At 43.5% G+C, this 12,473-nt stretch overlaps 1 protein-coding gene across 3 annotated transcripts in view; it reads right to left on the bottom strand.

Moving 5' to 3' along the window:
* Positions 1-3,660: 3,660 nt before the first annotated feature.
* Positions 3,661-12,473, bottom strand: part of Raly (RALY heterogeneous nuclear ribonucleoprotein) — a 76,808-nt gene continuing 67,995 nt past the window's right edge. For 2 of the 3 annotated variants that reach the window (XM_075962630.1, XM_075962633.1), the window contains 7 exons: positions 11,910-11,982; positions 11,697-11,744; positions 9,593-9,759; positions 6,569-6,682; positions 6,195-6,448; positions 5,014-5,062; positions 3,696-4,005 (listed from right to left, as the gene is read on the bottom strand). In XM_075962630.1, the coding sequence (XP_075818745.1) occupies positions 5,018-5,062; positions 6,195-6,448; positions 6,569-6,682; positions 9,593-9,759; positions 11,697-11,744; positions 11,910-11,982 (701 nt within the window). In that variant the 3' untranslated portion in view covers positions 3,696-4,005; positions 5,014-5,017. Of the gene's footprint in view, positions 4,006-5,013; positions 5,063-6,194; positions 6,449-6,568; positions 6,683-9,592; positions 9,760-11,696; positions 11,745-11,909; positions 11,983-12,473 lie in introns of all 3 variants that reach the window. The other variant, XM_075962631.1, reaches the window with a different exon arrangement.

Raw genomic sequence — 12,473 nt, 5'->3', positions numbered from 1 at the left:
TTTCAGCTTCTCTTGAGCTACATGGCTAGAATAGGTATGACTTGAGTGGTTGGAACATAAGGCATGGCACAGCAGCCTGTTTTTAGTATCCACAGAATGAAGGTTTTCATTATTTCCTTTTTGTGAGGATTTTTGCTACTACCTCACTGCCAATTCCTCATTTCCCTCGTGTGACGGCAGCTGAAACTGACTCCAGCTGAAATTTCAGTTGTTATTGCACAAGGGAATTATCAGGTGCTAGACCTTGGAATTCTTGTTACAGGCCTGTCTGTCCTATTCCTGGCATACTAATGATGTTAGGCTTTTTGTTGTTGAGAAAGCATGCACAGTACAGACAAGTCTTCTTAGGGTCTAAAATAGCAGCACTTAAGCTTCTCCAACCTGTGTTCTAGGTCAGTAAAAGACCCTGCCCCCTAAAATGCTTTTCTGTACGAAACTAACTTGAATGTGGCCGAGAAACCAAGAGATACTGCTGCGTGTGTGGTCTTGTTGTTACCTCCAGCTTTGCTTCTGAGGACTGAGCTAGCGAGGTATTCTCCATCGGTGCACAAGGAGGGTCCATCTTGTGGGTCTGTGCTATGTTCTGCCTTACTTGCACCCACCAGGATAAGGACCTACACGATACTCCTCACTTTCCTGCTACCAGACTGTTAATCTTGCTAAATGGCCCAATAACAGTCACTCAGCCAGCCCTGAGTCTTGGCTATATTGTTTTTAATTACTGTGACCCTGAATTTTCAAGTATAGGCCAAGTGTTACCAAATGACTTGGCTGTGAAGTGGTAGAGGGATCCTTCCCTAGACCAAGTAGGTCAAGAGATGGGCCATACACTGGCTGACATGCCACTACTCACTGCCATGTTGATCACAATTGTTTATTGACTACAATTTTTTTCTTTTTTGTACTTCTGCCCCTAATTCCCAATGTTGGCTATTATTGCGTGAATAAAGCAAGGATCGGTGCCTCTTGTATAACTACTGCTCCATTGCTTTTGTGTGTTGTATGTATGTTTTGTCCAGTTTTCTTGGTGGGACTCCTTAGGGGATGGCATGGGACAGTTTATCTGCTAGTGACTTCAACCACAATTTCCAACTTCATAACAGTGAACATTAAAGGACTGGTAAAAGCTGGGTTTGGTAGCACACACCTTAATTCCCAGTACTTTGGAGACCTAGGCAGTACCAACAAGAGCTCATATAGCTGGGATAGACAGACAGACAGGTATCTAAGATCTCAAAGAAGGGAGGGAGGGAGAGCAGCAGAGGCCTAGTACAAAGTAAATATGGAGACCAGGTTATTGTAAAGTCTAGGCTCAGTCCTCTCTGAGAGGACTCAAGTTTGATTCCCAGTACTAACTCACATGGTAACTCACAACTATTTAACTCCAGTTCCCAATGCCCTCTTTTGTATGTAATGTGGTAAGATCTACACAGGTCTTACACCTAAAAACATATGAAACTTTTAAAAATCTAATACGAAAAAAGGGCCGAGGTGTGTTTAACCTGTGACCAGCAAGCAAGCCAGTCAAACATAGCCATGAATGTTGGTATAACACAAAATTACAAGCTTACTTTAAAAACATGACATTTTGTCTTATGCAACTCAATCACATGGTACTTTATAGATGGTTACCTCTTGTTGGAATGTCAAGAAATGGAACGTGTCTGAAACTTAACTACCATGGGAAAATTAAGAGTAGAGGCTGCGAACTTAAAGTGGTGATTGTCCAGACCAACCGGGGCTGGACGTGTGATATTGAAGTCATTGCAGTCAGATGCCATAGGTTAGGTTCCATAAAGGAAAAGGGTAAAGAGAGGTACAGGCATTAGAGGGACTCACTGGGAATATACAGAGGAGGAAAGCCCAAGAGACTCAAAAAATCAGGAGCAGTAGTACTTCCGAGACATTTTAAGCTACAAGTGGAGATTTGCATCATGGCTCCCAAGTGACATGAGCTTTGACAAATAAGTCAGTTCCCAATAAGCTAAGAGGATGTATCTCCACTTCTGGGAGAAAATACCTATAAAGAATTCAGCAGAATACCCACAAAATCTCCAGCCTATTTTTCTTTTTCTTTTTTTTTTTTTTTTTTTTTGGCTTTTTCGAGACAGCGTTTCTCTGTGGCTTTGAAGCCTGTCCTGAAACTAGCTCTGTAGACCAGGCTGTTCTCGAACTCACAGAGATCCGCCTGCCTCTGCCTCCCGAGTGCTGGGATTAAAGGCGTGCGCCACCATCGCCCGGCTCCAGCCTATTTTTCAACACACACGTTCTTACAGAGCCAATACTACAAAAGGAATATAGCTAAAGCAAAAAGTGAGGCAGATACGGAGGCCCATTCCTGTGATCCCAGACTAGATAACAATCTAAAAAAGCCCCACTAATACAAGCAATTACTGGGACGTGAGCCACTTTCCAGATGTTTCCATAACGGGGCCCACATTCAGCATCTGTTCTCTACCAAAACAGAAGTTGTGGTGTGGCTGATAGCTAGAACTGGAAATGTTCAATAAGGGATCCAGTGGGGCAGGCATCCTGAGGTGGGGAGTCCTTTGTGAGAACATTTAGTTCCTAAGAAGCAATCAACTAGTATAGAGACATCCCTGAACTCAAGAGGCCATTTCCCAAAAAGGAGATAGGAAGAAGACACTGCCAGCTCAGAACAATGTCTGAGTATAATCTTACAGCCCAAAATGGCAGTGATAGAGTAGAACAAATGGCTTAAGGTTACCAAAAGGGAAAAATAATTTAGGGCTTATATTTACATGCTACCTTACCCCCACCCAGCTTTAATTTCACAACTATCATACTGTCAGGAAAGAAATAGGGCTTTTTCTTGCTTCAAGCTATTCAGAGTCTTGAGTTTGCATAGATGCTCCAAAAATGATTTGTACATTTGTGGGTTTTGGTTTTGAGACAAGGTCTCAGGGAGTGAGTTCTGACCAGCCACAAACTGATCGTTCCGCTTCCACTTCCCCAAGTGCTGAGATGATAGGCATGTGCCATCATACCTAACTTAAGTGATTTAGCAGAGAAATGCTGGTGCAGATGGATCAAGTATGGGACACTGGAGAGTGTTCCCCGGGGAAGAGAAGTTAGTGATGGGAGAACAGAAAGATTGAGCGCACCAGCTCTCTGGTGGGCAGGAATGCCAGAACACCACTGTGAGAAAGGCCACAGGTTAGTGTGCTGACTGCTTTTGTCAATTTGACACAATCTAAAATATTGGGAAAGAAGAGAACCTCAATTGTGAGAAAGTTCTCCCACCAGACTGTCCTATGCTGCATTTTCTTGATTGCAGATTCATGTGGGAAGCCCAGCCTGCTTTGAGAAAGCAGGCTTAGCAAACCATGAGCAGTGCACCTGGAAGCCTGTGTATCAGTTCCTGCCCTGATTTCCCCAAGAGATGTTTGTCACCCTTTACTCCCAACTTGCTTTTGGTCATAGAAGTGGAGACAGTGAGAAGGCCCAGCGGGTAAAGTGTTTCCTGCGCAAGCCTGACAATCTCAAAAATTCATACAAAGATGGAAAGATCAAAGTGTCTCCACAAAGTTGTCCTTTGATCCCCCCCCACACAAATGGTCTACCATACCATACATGCACAATGACAATAAATGTAAACAAAACCAGCCAAATAAACAAGCAAACCATTCCATCTCAGCATATTTGGACCAATCTCTTTATTCTCAGGTCCCCCCCCCCACCCATCCCAACCCCCCTACTTTCAAACCTATAGAAAAACCCCAAGCCTGGGAATGCCCTGGGGAAAATGGGCAGAATGTGTTCTGCCCCTTGGCCCAGGCAGTGCAGACAGGAAGAGTGCATGGGGTAAGGGGTAGGCCAGTAACTCCACTTGCAAAGGATGTAGCACTCACTGGCTGGGATGCATGGGGAGAGGAGTGCCTAGTGTCAGCTTTCCTCTGGTACCCGCTACAAACTGGCATCCAGAGATGGGTGCCTGTCTTGAGGCCTGAGACAGTGATGCTCTTCTGCTGGTGGCCATTTCTCCTGTCAAGGCAAAGAAGAAACTAAGGCTGAGAGACAGAAACTCTTTAATCACAGTAGTAAAGAAAAGGGGTAAACTATCTGCAGAGCTATATCTGCACTTTGCCCAATTTTCTGACCATATAATTAATCATGAGAAAGGCTCAACCTCTGCCCAGAGCTATCTCCCCACCTGAGCCTTAATACCACAGGATATAATAAACAGCATTCTGGGTAAAAAGAAATTCATCAAGTTCAAAGAGGAAAGACCTACACAAGGAATTTCTGAACTAATCTGGAAGCTCTTAATGGTAGAGATCCTGTATTACAAACATGTGACTTATCAAGGTACCTCTCTGTCACTTACAGACCCCCTCTAGAGTAGGGCAGAACAGGAAAACAGTGGCCAGAGTGGAGACTTTGGGGTTGCATGTTACTGAATTCAAATTTAAGCTCCAAATTTCAAGAGACATGCTGATATTTCATTTTACCATTCAACACCTGCATTTCCACTTCTATGATATACACACAATTCTAATCTTGCAGGGTAGAGGAGATCAGATAAACTAACAGCTCCTGTCATACAGGCTTACAGGACATCTCCCATTAACAGGATCAGCTGAACTAACCAGGGTCCATGAGATACTTCAGTCACTCCCTCTGAAAATGGCACCTTTTCCCTAGTCTTCAGAGCTGGGCTACAGAACAGGCAACTCTTGTCCGTACTGCACCATGAAGACTGGCCAATAACAGAAGGCTGTCTGTTCTCTCTATGGAATACTTCTCCCTCAGTAATACGCACACTAAGCTGCTGCACAGTATTTTTCTACCACCCCTAGTCCGCAGTTTTCCTCCACTGTCATCCTGCCCCTAAGGGAACACTTCACGAGTGGCCCTGATATGCTGGCTACAGGAGTAAGGCTGCATCTAAGGACCTTCAACCTTGACACAGTATGATTCTCTAGACCCACACCAGGAAAAAATTACAGCCTCCACTTCGTTAATTTCCTGTGCTTCTTGGGCACCCCATACCTGCTTACTGCAAAGCCCCATCTTCTGCATCTGTGTCCTGGCTGTGCTCCTGAGAGGAAGAAGACAAGACAGATCATTCACTGCAGGTCCCAAGCCTGAGCTTTCTGTCCAGGAAGGTTCTGTGGGTCAGAGCACTACCTGGAGAACCATTTAAAGGGAGATCCAACTAAAAACCAGCACAAAAATCTGGCTTAGTGTTCTGAGAAGGTCATTTGACAATTGCACAGGAAAGGGAAGAAACCATGGGATTTGCTGGTGTAACGGGCACATTTCTATGCATGGAAAGACCATGGACTACAGTAAGTTTAAAGCCGCATAGCTCACCTTTGGAGTACTTTTTAGTCTTTTAGAGCTTTCACTGAGAGCACTATGCTTAAGATAGTAAGATAAAGTACCAGGCTAGGCTTAAAGAAAAAAGAAATGAGGGGTGTAAGGAGGATTTATGTCTACCACAAAGTCCATCCTCGTGATGTAAGCCAGCAGTGATTAAAAGAAAAGGCTCCAGACCCAGTCCAGTTTTTAGGCTTCAGGACAGACAGGGTTTGCTCTTACTTGCTGTAAGGTTCTGAGCAAGGTACCTGGTAACTCTGAGCTTTAGCTTCTTCAGGGTAAATGTGGCCATTCTAATGTAATGTGTATTCAAGACTATTGTTAAGGGTGTTAAGTTACAGTGTGATATTCAATTCAGTGTTCACTAAACAAGCAGCAAACACACTGTAAGAGGCATCTTGAATGTTGAAAAGAATTGGACCTTTTCGCACAATTTAGGCCCACTCTATGGCTCCTAACCTCATTCTGAATACTTCCAGTATATACAGGAGTTCATTCCTTTAAGAGACAGCCTGCTAGATGCTTGAAAGGCAATAGCTTTTTAGAAAATTCTCATGTGAAATTAAAATTCCTATCTTCCTATGGCTTTCCTCCCTGCGAGGCTGCGTGTACAATTCTTAGGCCCAATTCTCTTCAATACACTTAGAGTAGAAGACAGATTGGACCCTGGGCTTTGCTGAGGCCTGCCCCAGTATACAGTGGGACTTCTAACCGGCAGCTCAGTGAACGATACACTGCTTACTCATTCTTCCCCACTCCTCATAGGACTGACACTCTGAAAAGTAAAAAGGAAGGAGCTAACAGGGGGAACAGCCCCAGCCCTTCCAAGTCACAGCTAGCCAGGCCCTTACCAGTTCTTCCTCACTATGTGTTAGCAGTCCCTCCTCATCACCATCATCTCGAGTTTGGACTTCTCCTTGGGGTGTGCCTGCCTCAGAAGCTGTGTCGTCTTGGGGGGCTGGTGGCCGGCTGCTGCTACTGCAGCTGCCACTGCCACCACCAGCATTGCCACTGCTGCCGCCGCCACCACCAGCATTGCCACTGCTGCCTCCACTGCTGCTGCCACCTCCTCCACCACTGCTGCTGTCGCCCTTCTTCTTGCCATCTTGAAGGATAAAAGAAGTGGAAAAGGAACTAATTAGCTAGAGCAGCTACTCAGCAGGTCTCAGGGCCCTGGAACTTCAAGTTCCTAACCCTTGGGCATACTATCTTCCCAAAGACTGACCTGGGTTGGCCTTTTGTTCCTCAGCAATCTGTTCCAAGCGACCCAATAGGGCATCAATGTTAGACTTGATCTGTGTCAGTTCTGTTTTGATGGTCTGTAGCTCGCTGCTCTTTACTGAAAGTGGAGAGGAGACAGGGTTATCACTTAGGGGTGATGCAAACAAAACCCAGCTTCACTCTGTCAACTAGGGAGGCCATTCTCTTTTGGGTCTTTTCCTGCCAAGGGAAAAGATCTCTTCTTGAGAGAATCAAGAGGCTATCTCCAGGGGTGACCAATCTATACATATGAACCTGGCCTAGACCTCCCAATCCTATAGGGACTACAGATGAATAGTATATAGATGTTAGTTTCTGTCCTGCACAGTCCCACAGCTATTCAGTCCCAAATAAGCACACAGAAGCTTATATTAAATAATAAACTGTTTGGCCTATTGTTCAGGCTTATTACTAACTAGCTCTTATGATATAAATTCACCTATAATTCTTGTCTATGTTTAGCCATGTGCCATTCTCATCTTGCTTCCTCTGTGTCTGGTTGGTGACTGACTCTCTGCCTTTTCTCTTCCCAGAATTGTCCTAGTTTGCTCCACCTATACTTCCTGCCTGGCTATGGTCCAATCAGCGTTTTATTAAATTAATATGAATGACAAATCTTTACAGTGTACAAAAGTATTATCCCACAGCATAGGAATGAAAGTATATTTAAGAATACGACACTCACATTCCAAAGATGTAGGGTGGGAGGTTTTGGACATTCAATGGGTTATGGATATTTGTCATTTTGGGAGGTTGGGGTGTGGGGGGTTGCAAGTTGTTATTGGTAATGGTCAGGAAAAAAGCTAAACAAAGGAAATTAGATTTAAGGTTCTTGCTTTGCAAAGAAAAAAGGATATAGATATGATAGGATAAAAGGGTAGATTATTGAATCAACTCTGAAAAAGGGGGATGATAGAGATATAAAAGTAGATTATAAATCTACTTTTAAAAAGCAACTACTAGTTTTAAAAGTTTTACATAGAATTGGACTTTTGTATACTGTACAAAAATTTTATATATTGATAGAAATTTGAGATTAATTTTGTTAAAACAGACTGTACATACATTTCTAATCTTTTTCAAGGTACTATACCTATACAGCTCATTTAACAATGTAGTTCAACTTTTTTTTAAATATTTATTTATTTATTGTGTATACAATATTCTGTCTGTGTGTGTGTCTGCAGGCCAGAAGAGGGCACCAGACCTCATTACAGATGGTTGTGAGCCACCATGTGTTTGCCGGGAATTGAACTCAGGACCTTTGGAAGAGCAGGCAATGCTCTTAACCACTGAGCCATCTCTCCAGCCCCCTGTAGTTCAACTTCTAATCCTTGAAAGTATTATTACCAACTGTTTAGGATAATAAGGAAATGCAGGTTAGTAATTAGTCACCTATTACAATTGAACTTGTCACATTAAATATGTTTTCAAGGTCAAACAGAGCTATATTTTAAATAGACAGGTTATCTTCAAACACTTCAGAGATCTACAGAATACGGCATTTAATTTTTTTAGAAAGACACTGGTTCTTTTTTTTTTTTTAAATGAAAATGAGGCATATCTGCTCCTGGTGGCACCAATCTACTTCAGAGAAGATGATGGGCATGGAAGAAACTCCACATGGAGTTTGCTTTGTTTGTAACAAAAGTAAGCCACTGGGCAAGAAAGTGCCCTTGCCTCAACTGCTGACATTATGCTGTCCTGATTGCAGCCAGCCATATCTCACATTTTTCGGAAGTCACTCGCACTTCCTGCTTGCGCAGTTATTATTATACTTCTTGGGTCTCCGAGGTAGTTGAAAACTAGACAGTTATAGTTTTCACTGCTTATGGGAACTCAGAAAAGAAATTCACTAAAGAAATGTAAAGTATTTAAGGTTGAGAGATAGCAAAAGATAGCTTTGAATGGTAATACAAGTTATGATAGTAAAATTAGGTATGAGACTTTGGACTCACCAAGATAGGATATGGATTATTTTCTCTGAATTTGTCAAATGCAAAGGAACTAGGCATTGTTGATGTATTTACTGCCTGTATATATTGTATATAGTTATTGTACTTATTGTATATAGTTTTTCTTATATTAGATATAGTCTTATTTTTTATGACTTTAGATAAAGGGGAAATGGACTGCTATTTTATTTGTGTTTTAATAAAGCTTGCCTGTAGTCTGGGCCATGTGTGCTGCACATCTGCAATCCCAGCATTCCAGAGACTAAGGCAGGAGGATTTTGAGTTCTAGAGTAACCTGGTTTAAATCAGGAGATCCTATCTCAAAAAGAAAAACAATGTAGGTCTGCAGTGAAGTAATCATGTGTTATCAGGTGTGTTATTGGGTGGAGTTGTGCCAGGTGGTGGCACACACATTTAATCCCAGCACTTGGAAGTAGAAGCAGGCAGATCTCTGTGAGTTCGAGGCCAGTCAGGTCTACAGAGTGAGTGCCAGGACAGCCAGGACTGTGACACAGAGAAACCCTGTCTTGGAAAACAAAAAGAAACAAAAAAGTTTAAAATTTTAAAAATCAATTGCTAAAAATCTGATTCTACCACTTTAGTGATAAAACCCAAACCATCTAGAGCTGTGCTTCTCAACCTTCCTAATGCTGTAACCCTTTAATATAGTTCATGTTATAGTAAACCCGAACCATAAACTTATTTCATTGCTTCTTCTTAACTGTAATTCTGCTATTGTTATGAATTGTAATGTAAATACCTGGTATGCAGGATATCTGGTATACAACCAAAGGGGTTCAAGATCCAACAATCTAGAAAGACTGATAGATGTCACCAGGATGCGGTGGCAGACATCTTAAATTCCAGCACCCAGGAGGCAGAGGTAGACTAATTTCTGTGAGTTTTAGGTCAGTCTGGTTTATATGGTAAGTTCCAAGCCAACCAGATATACATAGTGAGACCCTATTTCAAAATAAAATAAAAATAAAAATGAAAGAGAAAGAGAGAAAGGAAGGAAGGAAAGTGTCACTCACACTTGATCTTGGCTGAGCCAGTAGTGATGGCTGTGGAACGGGCAAAGAGCTTGACAGGTATTGTAGTTTTGACACGGCGAACCAAAGGAACCGTGACACGAGGTCGCTTCACCGGAACTGCTCTGGGCACAGGCACTGGAGAAAGGCGGCCTCGATAATCAAACAGCCTGCAAAGGCAAATAAAACAGAGGCTGCAGCATGGCCTGTGACCACCAGGAGGCACTACAACACTAGCTTTACCCGTCTAACTTGAAAGGGCCAGAAAGAAGTGTCTGCTTTCAGCGAGCCCTGGTATGAAAGGGGCTTTCTTTACTGGATGCTAAAGTCTAATGAAAACCTTACTATTTCCACCTTATCCCCAGTCAGGCCAGGAGCAGTATGGATGCCCAGTCTCAAGAGACTGACATCCAGACCTGCCTTCTACTCAGAAAGCCACCACCCCCAACCTTTGATCAGTCTGTAAATGTCAAAACAGCCTAAATCCCCACCTGGAAACAGGTTTGAAAACAGGTGGCCAACCCCTGAACCTTGGTTTTCTCATCTACTTAATGAGGGCTGTCCAAATTCACTGTCTACCTGAGCGTGCAGTAAGGGTAGAGCATGAGAACCTGATTTAAAACACTTGAGAAAGTATGAAAATGACAGGCAAAAGCTGGATACACACTCAACCATGGCCTCAGACTCTAAGCCCCTTTTTTCTCCCCACCCCCGACTCCGAGACAGGGGTTTCTCTGTGCATCAGTCCTGGCTATCCTGGATCTTGCCTCGAACTCAGAGATATGCCTACCTCTGCCTCCCAAGTGCTGGGATTAAAGGCGCGTGTCACCACCGCCCAGCTAAAACCCTTTTTTTCTTTTTGACCACTTCAATGCCTTTTATACTTCAGAGATATAGGTCAAGCACTCAACAGTATTTAAAGGGTGGGTACTAAATTAGACCCATTTTCTTCCTGAAAATGAGACAGAAACTGAAGGCTGAGTAGGAGAACTGTCCCACCACATCTGCTTTAACCTCGGCTCTGAAAGGAACCACAGCCGTGTCAGGGATACACTCTATAACTACTTTTTGGAGTCATAATACCTGCCATCACTAAGAAACTCAGGCTCCATTTTTTTTGGTGCTCTTGTTCAAAAGAGTAACAGCTAGGGATCAGTCTCTGGGAATGAACCAATCCCTGACCACATGGGAGGTGATGGCTTTGACCTTGGTCAGAAATCACTGAACCAGTGAATCCCAAGAGCTTCAGGAGTCCCGAGAGATCATTTGGTGTAAGCCTATCTTACTGGCTAGTAGTAGGAGAATTTGCAAAGATAGACAACCCATTCAGTGACACGGCTGAGATCAGCATGCAATTCTGACTTCCAGCTATGAGACTTTCCACTGTACCACACTATTTCCTGAAACACACAGCAGAAACAATGGTTCAGAAAAGGTGTTTTTCTTGGAATGTCTGGAGAAGGAAGGAGTGATTTTGATTTAATCTTTACCACAACCTCTAGTCAAGCATATGACCAGGAGCTGGCATTGTGGTTAGTCTTATAATCCCTGCACTCAACAGGCAGATGTAGAAGGATAATGAGTTCTTAAAACTGTTCTCAACAAATGTGGCTGAGGCCTCTGGAATAGACTTCAAGGTTGAAGTCTAGGTAGGACTGACTGGGGATCTGAAAGCAGATCACAACCCATCAGGGACTAATTCAGGCCTCCAAATAACTGTGGCCTCTTAGTCATAAGTGTCAGATCAAGCTTTCATTTTGGCTGGGTGAGACTGAACAGAGTTTAAGGGCTCAAGAACTACCTGTGAAGGCACTGTGACTGTTTTTGTACCCCAGCTAGCCAGCTGTGTTCATCCTTAAGCTATACACTCCCCTACACTATAGGACTAGAAAAACTACAGTACTAGAAAGAGGCAAGGCAGTCAGAGTGTGACATAAGTGCTCTGGTCCAAGCTCTGTCCCCGATTTGTGAAGCATCCTGAAGCAAAGACCCATTCACACTTCTGTGCTTCAGTTCCCAATCAGGACTCTGTGAGCTACACCAGCAATCTCTTAAGACCCTTCCAGTTTGGCTATTTAATGCCTAGACACGCCCCTTCCCTGCTCACCTGGCATAGAAGTAGTCTTGATAGTAATCATAGTCAAAGCTGTAGCCACTGGGAAAACAAAGGGAGATGGCCACTCAGCCCACTTCTCCATAGGTTCTCATCTCCAAATGTCTTCCTAAATTCTAAACTCAGCACACTGTCACTATCAGCATTTACACCCTCTGTGAAAAGAGGAACCCAACCAATACAGACAAAAAAACCATAGAGCCTCACCTGTATATGGCAGTTGCTGCTCTCTTTAGCCCCTTGGGTCTATTGGGCTTGGGCTCTCCGGCCATGTTGATGTCTGTGTGGAGGGAAGAAGCAGAGTTGGAATGCTGACATGACAGCAGTATGCCCACACATATCATCATCGTGCCTCCATGTATTTACACAATGCACACATGGAACTGAGCTATCTAAAGGTCTTCACTTAATTTTCAAACATTAGAAGAAGCTGGGCGGTGGTGGCGCATGCCTTTAATCCCAGCACTCGGGAGGCAGAGGCAGGCGGATCTCTGTGAGTTCGAGACCAGCCTGGTCTACAAGAGCTAGTTCCAGGACAGGCTCCAAAACCACAGAGAAACCCTGTCTCGAAAAACCAAAAAAAAAAAAAAAAAAAAAAAAAAAAAAGTGCCGGGCGATGGTGGCGCACGCCTTTAATCCCAGCACTCGGGAGGCAGAGGCAGGCGGATCTCTGTGAGTTCGAGACCAGCCTGGTCTACAAGAGCTAGTTCCAGGACAGGCTCTAAAGCCACAGAGAAACCCTGTCTCGAAAAACCAAAAAAAAAAAAAAAC

Source organism: Microtus pennsylvanicus, chromosome 2 (assembly GCF_037038515.1).
Source record: "Microtus pennsylvanicus isolate mMicPen1 chromosome 2, mMicPen1.hap1, whole genome shotgun sequence".
Classification (NCBI taxonomy): domain Eukaryota; kingdom Metazoa; phylum Chordata; class Mammalia; order Rodentia; family Cricetidae; genus Microtus; species Microtus pennsylvanicus.
This window is presented reverse-complemented; position numbering and strand designations above follow the sequence as displayed.